Here is a 12,127-nt window from a genome sequence, read left to right as displayed (position 1 = left end):
ATTTCAGCCCTCTGCTGGGCTAGGCTGTGAAATTACACCATAAATTATTCCAATATTCCCATATAGAATTGCATTCTGGAACATGATGGGTCTTAAATCTGTATTTCATTGTGCTGTGTGAACTAGTGAGGGCACTGGAATGTATCTAGGTAAATCACTATTTGCTGGGTGATTTGGAGCAAGTCATTTCTTTAGTTTCTCTGTGTTAAAATGGTATCTACCTTTCAAGTGCCTAGGATTGTGATATCAAGCTTTGGGACCCTCTGATAAATCCCAGTATAAAGCATGATGTAAAGTCTTTTTTATGATGAGAGAAAACACCCCATTTGGCATTAAAATGGCCACCATAAACAGTAACAGCTCAAAGCAATGCAAAATTCAGACCAGTGAATCAAAAAGAAATCTAGAGAAATCATTCTTTCTGGATCACACTCATGTCACAATAAATGACATGCCTTCTGAACACAAGTGCAGTAACTATGCAGGAACTAGCGAGAAGGTAGAGCACAGAAGGGACAGAGCAAACCAGCCAGCAGCCCTGTGCCAGTCCCCTCCATCAACATGCTTGGCCAGCTGGCAGACACCTCTCCACCAGCTGAGATGCAGTGAACAAGGAAAGAGAAGCAGATAAGCAACATACTGCACCAGCCTGGGACTTACATCCCAAGATCTCACAGTCGCTTCTTACTAACCCCACAGACACAAAATAGCATAGTAGGTTTTCAAGTGAATTATCCTAGCAGAGAAGGGAAGGCTGAACTTCCACCAAAACACACAAGCACCTGCCTGCATTCTCTGGCAGGTGACAATAAACAGTGCCTTCCCTCACAGACTCCTTCTCTGCCATTCATCACTTGCACATGAGCAGAGAAGCAGCAGAAAACATTCCAGACACACAGAAACTAAGCTCCCATGGTCTGTGGGTACCTGGCAGGAAGCAGTGCTCCTGGCAGAGCATTACAAAGAGGCTGCCAGCGTTTGTGTTAGCCTCAGCCCAGGCTCGGAGTGCTCGGTCCAGGGCCCCAGAGTGGGCTGAGGCAGGACTACGCTGGGGAGGGTGAGGGAGGGGTTTGAGAGATACATACAAAAGACAGAGGATCCAGCCAGACTTCCAACCTTCCGCACGTCGTTATCTAAGGACAGAAGAATGCAGTGTGTTTCACAAGCAATTCAGAAAACACACATTCTTATGGGAATTCTCCCTTTTCTACCCCACCCCAGCACCAATTAACCCTGCAAAAACCAGGCAATCAAATAGAAGTGTAAAAAGCAAAATAAACTTATCTTTTCACACTGAAAAATACCACTATCATCCCTAACACGTGATAATGTTACAGCCCATTGTGAACTTCCATAAAAAATCTTTCTGAATGAAATATGCTTCTTATACCCATTTTACAAAGGAGGAAACTAAAGCCTAGGAAGTTAAATGCTTGTCCAGGGTCCCTAACAGGAGTCAAGATGAACTCAGATGCTTTTTTCTACAACATTCCATTGCCTCTCCAATAAGCTATGGCTTAGGAACCAGAATACCTGAGCAAGCAGTGGTCATGATGGCTGGGACACCATAGTAGGTGAAGGCTCCATTCTCGAAGCGAAGGCCTTCCTTCCCAACCTCCACCTCCACTTTACCCTGGAAACAGAAGGAAGTGTGCTTAGAGTGTGTACAAGCACTTCCAGTCCTATTGACTACCACCCTAAGCACTTCTGCCTGGATCACAAGAGGACTTACGTTCTTATCACAGGAGAATGTGAATTCTGCACAGACTTACACTTCAGAAACAGCACGTCTGACTTCAATAGCCCTCTGCAGTAAATTAATTGCTTAGTTCATAAAGCAGCATCCAGTCATGAATAACCAAGCTTTCCTTGCATACTGTACTGGACCTTCCATGATACAGCTCCAGGCACCAGCTAGTCTGGGGCCCCATAAACTGCCCTATTGGTTTAGTCTGAGATAAGACCATCTTTAAGTCTGGTTGACATAAAATCTGATTCTGCGCAAAGTTTGTTGAATTCATCAGCAGTTATAATGATACTAATGGGTATCAGATAGTGTATGTCGATGGGCCTGACAGTGTGTTATGTGTACTGCATGGACTCCCATTCAGTTGGTCCCACAACTCTATGAGGCCCGTACTGTTTTTATCCCTAGTTTACAGATGAAGCCATTTTGAGGCTCACAGAGATTAAATAACTTGGTCAAGGTTGGTTAGGAAGCAGCAATATTGGAAATTTCAAAGCCAGATCTTTCCAATTTCTGAACCCACACTCTTGCCACTACATTTTAATTCCTCCAAGTTTTATCTGTGAACAGTTAAGTTTATATTAAGCATAAGAGAGTCAATTGTATAGGTTCATTATGTTAGATAAATAATGTAACAGGACCCTTCTCGATTTCCGACAGTGAAGAACGTGACTCCATTTTTGGAGAAAGGAGGTCATTTTACTGAGGTTGTTTGGAAGGACGGCTTAAATCCCTTAAGATTTTAAGACAATTACTGCATTCAGACTTCATAAGATTCTGTTGGGAAGAGACATGGAATAGCGACAGGGCTAATGGTGGAGCCAGGCCAGGGCACCAGCAGTATCACAAATTGGAACCATGCCTGACACTCATTTACGACAGGCCTGTCGAGGCCCCGAGGGCAGAAGGTGATCATACTTATGTGAGCACCAGGAAGATGCTACACCTCTTTCACTAGGTCATTTATTCCCTTCCTGGTCCTCTCGAGGGGGAGAAGATTCCAGGGACTGCAGAGGCTGAAACGTGGCAGAGAGTGGATGTGTTCTGTGCACCTCCAGAGAGCAGAGTGAGGACCAGTAGGTGGAAGTCAGAGATGGTGAGATTTCAGCTTGACAGAAGGAAGGGCTTTAAACAAGAAGTGTCTGAAGTTTGGGAGGCAGTAGACTGTTTCATTTCTGGGCATGTCCAAGCAGAGACAAGGAGGTCTTAGGGATGCTGTAGGACAGCAGTTTTGGAAGTTCAGTCACAGAAACTCTCTGCTGGGGAAGTACCTGCCCTACTACCCCACCACAAACATTGCTGATGTCAGACGAAATGCCATCAAGATCCCACCACTCCCAGGACATCAGCCAGTCATACATGGCCCCTGCTTTGGGTCATGGACAAACGCCCACCTCAACAGGCCTTGCTCTGGAGGCAGCCAGCCAAGCCTTGAAACCTGGCACTGAGGAGGCAGGGCCATTCCTCTCCAGCTGGAGATGCCCCCAGCTTGCCCTTAGAGGGTCCCTGGCTTTCTCACTCACCTGCAGAAGCAGCACAAAGTAGTCCACGGGGCGATTGCGCTGGTAGAGGTAGTGTTCTGGAGACTTCTTGTTCTTTTCATCAAACTTCAGCTCCTGGATCACATTTGGATGTTTCAAGAGCCGAAGCAGGATCTTCTCCGACAGGTACAGAGACTTAAAGGGCTCCACTTCTAGGGGAGAATGAGAGACAGGTCGAATTGGCAGCGGGGAGGAGTCAGGGTGAGCATAAGCAGGGCATGTATCTAGAGCCACCTCCACTCATGCTCCTGGCACCCAGTGGCAGGGTTCCTGCGATTCCCTCGAGTTGGGGGGTCTCAGGCCTTCCCCATGTCCTCTAGGGATGTGCGTCTCTGCATTGGCAGCTCAGGAGAAACATGTCACCATTTTGCAAATGTCAGTTTTGTTATTAATTTTCTCCTTGATTTTATTTAAAGTTGGGCATGGACTTAAAAAAGAAGGTAACCTTGCCATTTGTGACAGCATGGATGAACCTGGAGGACATCATGCTAAGTGAAATAAGCCTGAAACAGTGCATGATACCACTTACATGATGAATCTAAAACAGTCAAACTCATAGAACAGAGAGTAGAATGGAGGTTGTCAGGGATTAGCGGGAGGGGGAAACAGGGAGGTATTAGTCAAAGGGACAAAGTTTCAGTTATGCAGGATGAATAAGTCCTAGAGATCCACTGCACAGCACAGAGCCTAGAGTTAACAATACTGTATCATATACTTAAAAGTTTGCTAAAAGAGTGGCTATTAAGTTTTCTTACCACACAAATAATAATAACAAACAAAGAGGGTAGGAGGAAACTTTTACAGGTGATGGTTATGTTTATGGCATAGATTGTGGTGATGGTTTCACAGGTGTATACTTATCTCCAAACTCATCAAATCGTATACATTAAATATATACTGCTTGTTGTACGTCAATCAAACCTCAATAAAGTGGTTTAAAAAAAAAGTTAGGGATGGATAAGTAAGCCTTGTGAACAACAAAGGCTTTAAAACCATAATCAAATGATATACAGAGAATTTAATCTGACTTATTTCTATGACATGAATGAAATGAAATTCCAAGTTAACAGAGACAATTATTTAAGTGATAAGTTCTCAATAATGTGAAGTATCATCACATCATATTCACATGTTAGCAGATATTCTTACATATTATGTTATGTTATATTATACCGTACCGTATTATATTAACAGATACAGCTGCTTTGCTCTAGGAATTCAGGCAGCCAGTAGTTAAAAGAAATCTGTATTCAGAACTAGATAACATGCTGAAAATTCTACTTTAAAGAAGCACCAACTTAAAATTTTCTACTTTTTAGCCCCTGGAACACCACTAGCACTCATTAGACATTCAATAAATATATGTTGGATTAACTAAATATTGAACTTAACGATGGATGAGATCATTCTAGGTCAGCACATTAATCAGGCATGGATGAGAAGGTCAGAGGGTTCAAAGGCAAATTTTACCTTCTTTAGAAGAAGGAGAAGTTTATCTTTGGATCCTCTCACCTTTTGTTCCTTTCTACAGATTCCAAGATTCACAATCTACTTCTGTATTTTAAGAACTCATAGCTCACAGGCCTATGTGGTCCCTGGAGGGTACTGGAGCCCAGGGCCTTGTGGTTGGGTAGGATAAGGCCTCTCCCTCCCCTACAAATCCTCTGGGGCACCCCAACTCCAACAGGATGGAGGTCGGCCTAAAAGGCTCCTGCCAGGAGGCAAGTGGAGGAAGGGAAAAGTGCAGCAATGGTTTCTTTAGCTCTTTTCTCAAGTAGAAGGGAGAAAAACAGAGTTGGGTTGTACTTACTTCCTCCTGAGAAGAACAGGCCTGGGGCTGAAAATGACAGCACGTGGCATGCCATCGCTCTACCTAAGGCAACCTCCTCTTTTGGAACAGTGGTTCTCAGTCCTGGCTGCACACTGGAATTAGTTTGCAAGGTGTTAAAAATGATTGGTGCCTGGGTCCCACCCTCCAGATTCTGTTTACCTGCCTGCGATGGAGACACCAGTGGGCAGAGTCATACCTGTGGCCATGAAGCGGTGTGTGGCCAGTAGAAGCTGTGGAGAGATCTTCACCCTCATCTCCGAGTCGGAAAGTTTAAACAAGGAGAAGTCGTGCCGCTTCCTCTCCCGGTGCGGGACCCTCTGCTTTTTCCGATTGTCGGCTGTGGGATCACATGGGACAGATTGTGGCTATCTCAGAATCACTATTGGGTTTGGAGGTTTTCCCAGAGTCATATGGGACAGACAGATCCTTTGGGACCACGTGAATTTCTGCCAAGTGTCAACTGTAGGTGACATTACAACATCTCTTTCCCAGGGAGTGGAAGGATGATGATAAGGGATAGAAGGTGGGGGATGCTATAATGTCTCAGTGTTACTTACACTTAGGTGGTGGATAGTGGAAAAGGGTGTATAGTGACTTGGGGTCCCCAAGACCAGGGTTCTAGGGCAGCTGTCCTACTTACAAGCTGTGCAACCTCTCTAAGCATCAGTATTTGTTTTAATCTACACAGTGATGTTAATCATTAATAACTCTTCTACTCATCTCATGCAGTTATTCTGAGACTCCAACCGGAACCCATCTGTGAAATGCTTACATAAAGGCATTCAGACAGGAGGGACATGCATTTTCACCATCGAGGGGTTTGGCGGGGTCTGGGAGTTTCTGCCTCTGTCCTTTTCCTGTCCCCGGAGCTGGGCTCACCTGGTCTCTTCCTGCTGATTTAAACCATGCTCTGAGCAGTACCTGAGATATGCCACCCAAGGGAGGAGGTGGTCACCTCCTCTTCCCACTCACAATTCTCCTGATTCAACCCTAGCCCCCTCCATGTGGAGAGAACTGGGGGAAATAAATGGAAGAAAGAAGAAATGGGAACAGCTCTGTAACGTGCAGAGACGAGTTCTTTGGGCAGGGGCCTCAGGCAGGACCTGGAGGAACTCCAGAGATCCTATGATTGAGAAAATTTGCTTTTTCCAATTTATTTTTCTTCCTTCTTTTTTTACGCTTGTCTGAAAAAGTATTTTTGGGGGGTATGGGAATGTTTTCTTGGGTCATGTCTCTTTTGCTTTCCTTTAGTTTTGAGCAAAATTCTGAACCTTCTAGTCTATCTCACTTGTGCTGAGGGGAACAAAGGGATGTGGGTTTTCTCCAAACTTGGCTTGGAGAAAAACAGGCCTTTGGGGAACCAAGAGTGCAGGTTGAGCAGATACAGTGGAAATTAAAGGCTCCCAGGACTCTCTCTCTCCTTCTGGAACTCACTTCAGCCACACTGGTTGGGATTCCTTCTAGAAGGGAGAAAGTGCCCTTCAACCACGCTGCTTTCTTCTGGGCCTGCCTTAGACTCTGGGCCCCTGCTTAGCACCTTTTGCTCGGATTGCAACAGTGGCTAGATCCAGACCCAAATGTCCTGTGGGTCAGGGTCAAGTGAGAAGAAACACAGTATTCCTGGCTCCTTGGCCTTCTTACAGCTCTTAAGGAATCCTGCCAGAAGCTTATTTATAAGCGTGGGAAACCCTAACCTTCTCCTTTAGAAAGAGGATCGCTCAGCAAGAGAGCAGCAAATATATGCATCAGACCCGTTCTTTTGCTCTCACAGGTGAGCAACCTTCTGCTTTTCATGACATGTTTGCCAAAATATCCCCTCTCTTTCCTCCATCAGAATGCCACTTAACATGTCATCATTGGAGAATCATTCCCCTGATCTCCTCTTCATTCTTTCTATTTTAATATTGAGTGTTTGGAGCATTAAGGTTGTTAGAACAAATGCCCTAGGAGGAGCTTACTCATTTACTTATTCATTACACTATTATCAGCCACTAACACTTTAGTGTGAATGTCTTCACCAATATTTCTATGGAAACACTTGGGAATCCTAAATCAAGAGTAGTGGGCAGAGGTGGAGAAGGGAAGGGGGAGGGAGAGGTCAATCCCTATTTGAAGAAGACAGGCCTGGCCAGGGCACCACAGCAATACCAGATACGGTGACATTCCTGCTGTGTTTTGTCAAGGTCTGGCCCATCTTTTAGGTTTGATCTCTTCTTAGTCCAAGGAGAAGGCATTCTTCCTGCACCACGCACTGCTCTATAGTATCAAAGCTTTTTCTCCCGGGAGTTTGTTTCTAGCTGCTCAATAGCTACTTCTAGCAAACACAGGACAGGGGTCTGGAATGGGTTATCTGAGGGGAGGAAAAGGGATTGGTGCCCCACAAGATGAAATTCAGGGGAGGAAACACTTCTTGGCCTAGGGACTCCTGTGGATTTAGATAACACTCCCAAGCCCGGAGACAAAGCACGCCTTTGCAATGTTTGCAAGCAAAGCTTTGAGAAGGCTCAGTACCCCAAAGCAGTCACTATCTGCATAGAAGAGTCCATGTTGTTCCTGAGGGGCAGTGGGTGGGAGGGTGAGGAGACCAGGAAGAAGGGAGCAGGGACAGGAGCAGGGGCAGGAGCCAGGGGTGCAGAAGGGAGGAGAACAAGAAACCAGGCGGCAGAGCTAAAAAAGCATAAGGGAGAAGAGCAGTGTCTAAGAAGCGATAGTCAAGGTTTTGGCATAGGTTGCGGGTGGGAAACCTCATGACAGTCTCCATTGCGCACTGATGTTCTGGTGTGAGTGGAACCCCATGGGTAGTGGGGTCTGAGTCTAGGTGGGCGAAGAGACAAAACAGAAACAACACAGGGGACAGAAACAAGGGCAGAGCGGCCTCTGGCCATCATCCGAGGTACACTTTGTTTCCTTTAGTTCCTTTTCCATCCAAAGACCAGGAAGTCTCCTTTTCATAGTCTTGGCTCAGTTCCTGAAGGTCCCCTCCTGATAAACATTCAGCTAGCACATCCTCGGTGACTCGGGGTGGTTCAAGTCAGGGTATCTGGTCGTGCTGGCATCAGGTGACTGACACATACATGGGGCTTGCCCTGATACCCTTTCACACTGTCTATCAAACTAAGCCAATTCTGAGAGTCTCAGAGGAAAACAGGATGACCTTGGACGATGGCCAAGGCTGTGCACTTACTATAGAGGTCAGTTTCATCCAGGATCTCTGATTTGATGATCTCCTCTATGATGTCCTCCAGTGTGACAATGCCCATCACCTCGTAGAAGGGGTCCCCTTCTCCCTCATTATTCACTCGCTGAACGATGGCCAGGTGAGATTTTCCTGAAGAACAAATGAAGTTGTAGTTAAGCATTGGGACATTTTCAGAGACCTTTCCTTGTAAGAAAATTATACAAATTTGTTCACTGACTAAGCTTGGGACTGAACCCATCCCAGGACCTCCTTAAAATATGAAGTTTGTGTACAAGCTCTTATAAATGCAAACCTTATACTTTTATATCTCTGTCTCTTTTTAGGAAAGTTACCTAATATATCCAAAGCCAGTTAAATTTGTTTTCTTTGAACTTTCACATTTAGCAAATACATCTAAGCTGAAAGATGATGAATAACCTAATTGAAAGAACAATAATTGGAGTCAGAAGATTGGGTTGAAGCCGTTCTCCTCCTCCAAGCTTCCTCCCTCCCCTGACCTCAACTCTCCCACTTACTATCTGTGCGCCTGACCCTGGGCAGATCACTTAACCTCTACCGAGTCTCAATCTTCTCATCTAGAATTAGGGAATAATACCAGTGTGGTGATTTTAAAACATGGCCCCCACACTCTTTGATATGCCTCCCATTGAGAAGTGTGGTCTATAGCCCCTTCCCTTGAGTCTGGGCAGGCTTGTGACTGTTTTAACCAATAGAGAATGGGGACGTGTCTGCTATGTGACTTCTGAGGCTAGGTCATAAAAGGCATGCGGCTTCTGCTGGCGAAACATTCTAAGAAGTCTGACAATTACCCTGAGGCTGCCATGGTGGAGAGGCCACATACGTGCTTAGGCGACAGTCCCAGCTGAGATCAGCCTTCCAGGCATCCTACTAAAGTGCCAGACAGGTTAGCAAAGAAGCCACCTTGGCAGTAGATGCACAATTTCAGCTGATCTAGTGCCACCCTCTGGAGTCCTCCCCAGCCATTCAAATCATCTCCAGCTGTGGGCCCAGTTACTGTGAAGAAGAAATAAGCCATTCCTGCTGTACATTGTCCAAATGCCTGACTCACAGAATCTGTGAGCATAATAAAATGGTTGTTGTTTTATGTTGCTAAGTATTGGAGTGGTTTGTTAGCAGCACTGGTAACTAGGACAACCAGTACCCATAGGTGACTGCGGAGCTCAAATGAACGAGCAGATGTGTAAAGGCACATTGTAAACTATAATGTGTCATAGGCAGTTTTTAAATTTTTATTGCCCAACAACTTAATAATAATAATTAACATTTATCGAGCTCTAATTATGTGCCAGGCACTATTCAGAGCACTTTACATGTATTGATTCATTTAATCTTCATAACAACCCTGAGGTGAGTATTATTATTATCCCCATTTTACAAGTGAAAGAATTGAGGCTCAGATTGGTTAAGTAACATGCCTCAAGTTACACAGCCCATAAATGGCAGAGCTGGATTGCAAACCCAGGTAACTGGATTCAGTCCTAACCTAGAGACTGACTCTTACCTAACAGTCCTGCTTCACCTTGGTTTGTTTTCATCTTTTGATAGACACATTTCTTAGTCTTGTTTCTAAAATGCATATCTGAGTGGTTCTTTCTTTGGCTAAGAGACATTTAAGGAAAAAATTGAGGGTACTGACTTAGATGTGTTATTCTTGCCAAAAAAAGAAAAAAGGAAGTTCATGCTTTCTCAGTGTTACCTTTTATAAGCTTTTCTCGGCCATCGATAAACATATCAGAGAAGAGGAGTAGTCAGTGTGCCAGAGGCATAATTAGCCATTAAAATTTAAACAGATGAATACCTTAAATCACAGGATAGTTACCCATTGGAATTTTTACCCAGAAATAAATGGGAAAGATGGCATTTGTATCACTCAAGAATGGTCTCTAATTCCTTCTCCACCTTCAACCTGTCCTTTGACTCACTCCCACTGATCTGATCATACCATTTCCCTGCTCAATGACCCTCCATGGCTCCCTAGTGCTCACAGAAGCAAGTCTAGATTCATTAGTTTGGTATTATCAAGACTGCAAAATGGGGCTCTTCTCTATCTTTCTAAATGCATTTCCTGCTACATTCCCTAATCATTCTATACTCCAGCTGTAACAGGTTACCTCCACTTCCTCAATTTCCTCCACGTCCACTGTCCAAGTCTTGGCTCACACTGGTCTTTCTCCTATCCTCTCTCCGCTGGCCCTTCCAGTTATAGCTCAGGTGTCAGTTCCTCAAGAAAGCTCTCCCAGATATGCCCCATTCTGAATCTGAACCAACCTCTCCTCGCCTCTGTTTCTAAGTCCCTGATAACTACATTAGAGAATTTATCACATTAGAGAATTTATCACAAGTTGCTGCTTCTTGTAACTAGCAATGTGTGTGTCCTCTGCTGGACCATGTTTCTTCCTCAGATCACAAGATCCTTCAGGGCAAAGTCTCATACACTTAGATATGCTTCTGTCCATACAACGAGCAGCCAATAAGTGCCTGATGAACTGAACTAATACTGAATAAAATCCACAGTTGATATTATAGATAATATTAAAATGAGATACTAAAACGTTTATTTTTTGATAAAATACAATGTGTTTAAATTAAACTCTGCATCAGTGGTTCTAAAATTATCCTTTGAAACAACTGCATCCTACCCATCTGGACTGAAGTGTTTTGTAGCTTAAATTAGATTATGTTCATTGTTAGAATGTGCTCAATTTAAAGGTTTTTTTTTCAACACATTGTTCTTAAACTTATGCTACCCGTTCTCACTTTTCTGCTAACATGTGCTGGCAGATAGCAAAACAAATGACTAGTATAATGGAAAAACTTGGAAAAGTGATTTCTTAAAATTGTTTTCTATGACTGGATACTTTTTGCAGTGTGGAACCTAGAATACAGACAATACAGCCATACTTCCTGCCACTAAGATGATTAGTTCATATGACAGGATTAAATAAATTGATATTTTATGATGTTTCACAAAGAGTACCATAACTTCCATGTGAAAATCCACCATTGGTCTATACTTGGTAAGTTCAATTTGAGGATACATTATGCGATCACCAGAGAATAGAGATTTTAAGTCCTAATTACATGATATTCAAGACAATGTACTTAGGTAATCTATTTAGAAACATTTTGTTACTCACAATCAGTCCTTAAGATTCCCTCAAGTGCCTGTAGAGATCTACAAACAAATGAAGGAAGTCATTCTTTCTTGGGTACAGACTAGAAGAGGAATCAGCAATCACATAACCCTGTTCTGAGCTGACACACAGGGACAAGAAAACTGCTGTTCTCATGATACACATACTTGAGGTCCTTCCTCTTTCAAAAAAGTTGGCCCATAAGAGACCTATCTCCTCATATCCCTTCTCTTCCTGGGCCCAGACGTGTTGGAGTGGCCCCAAGTGAAGCCAATCTTGAGACATGGAAAAGTGAGTCATTTTCTCCTGCCAAAGCACTTTGTACATCCCTGTCTATTGGCATTTACAATAACAATAATAACAGCTATTATTATTATTATAGCAGCTACCATTTGCTATACACTCTGGGGACCAGGCACAGTGCTAGGCATTGCATATACATTATTTCACCATGTCATTGTTCTCTATTTATATGTGATCCTCCCACTACGATGGTGAGCTCCTTGAGGGGCAATAGCTATGTTCTACTTATCTCCATTTCCCCAGAATCTAGGACAGCACCTGGCACAGAGGGAGAACGCCATAACTAGTGGGTGATAAGTAGATATCCACATGAAAAAGAAGGAAGCTGGACACCTACCTCACATCATATAC

General features: G+C 43.9%; 1 protein-coding gene across 1 annotated transcript in view; it reads right to left on the bottom strand.

The window, feature by feature from the left end:
• The window catches only part of CNNM1 (cyclin and CBS domain divalent metal cation transport mediator 1), a 79,114-nt gene that overhangs the window by 26,730 nt on the left and 40,257 nt on the right, over window positions 1-12,127 (bottom strand). Inside the window, exons 3-7 of the mRNA XM_046652829.1 lie at window positions 8,304-8,447; window positions 5,316-5,456; window positions 3,271-3,440; window positions 1,534-1,633; window positions 1,086-1,133 (exon numbers count right to left, since the gene is read on the bottom strand). Of these exons, the coding sequence (XP_046508785.1) occupies window positions 1,086-1,133; window positions 1,534-1,633; window positions 3,271-3,440; window positions 5,316-5,456; window positions 8,304-8,447 (603 nt within the window). The remainder of the gene's footprint in view (window positions 1-1,085; window positions 1,134-1,533; window positions 1,634-3,270; window positions 3,441-5,315; window positions 5,457-8,303; window positions 8,448-12,127) is intronic.

The sequence above is a fragment of the Equus quagga genome, chromosome 2 (genome assembly GCF_021613505.1).
Source record: "Equus quagga isolate Etosha38 chromosome 2, UCLA_HA_Equagga_1.0, whole genome shotgun sequence".
Lineage (NCBI taxonomy): Eukaryota > Metazoa > Chordata > Mammalia > Perissodactyla > Equidae > Equus > Equus quagga.
Note: the sequence above shows the minus strand (reverse complement) of the source record. Positions and strands in the feature narration are given on the sequence as shown.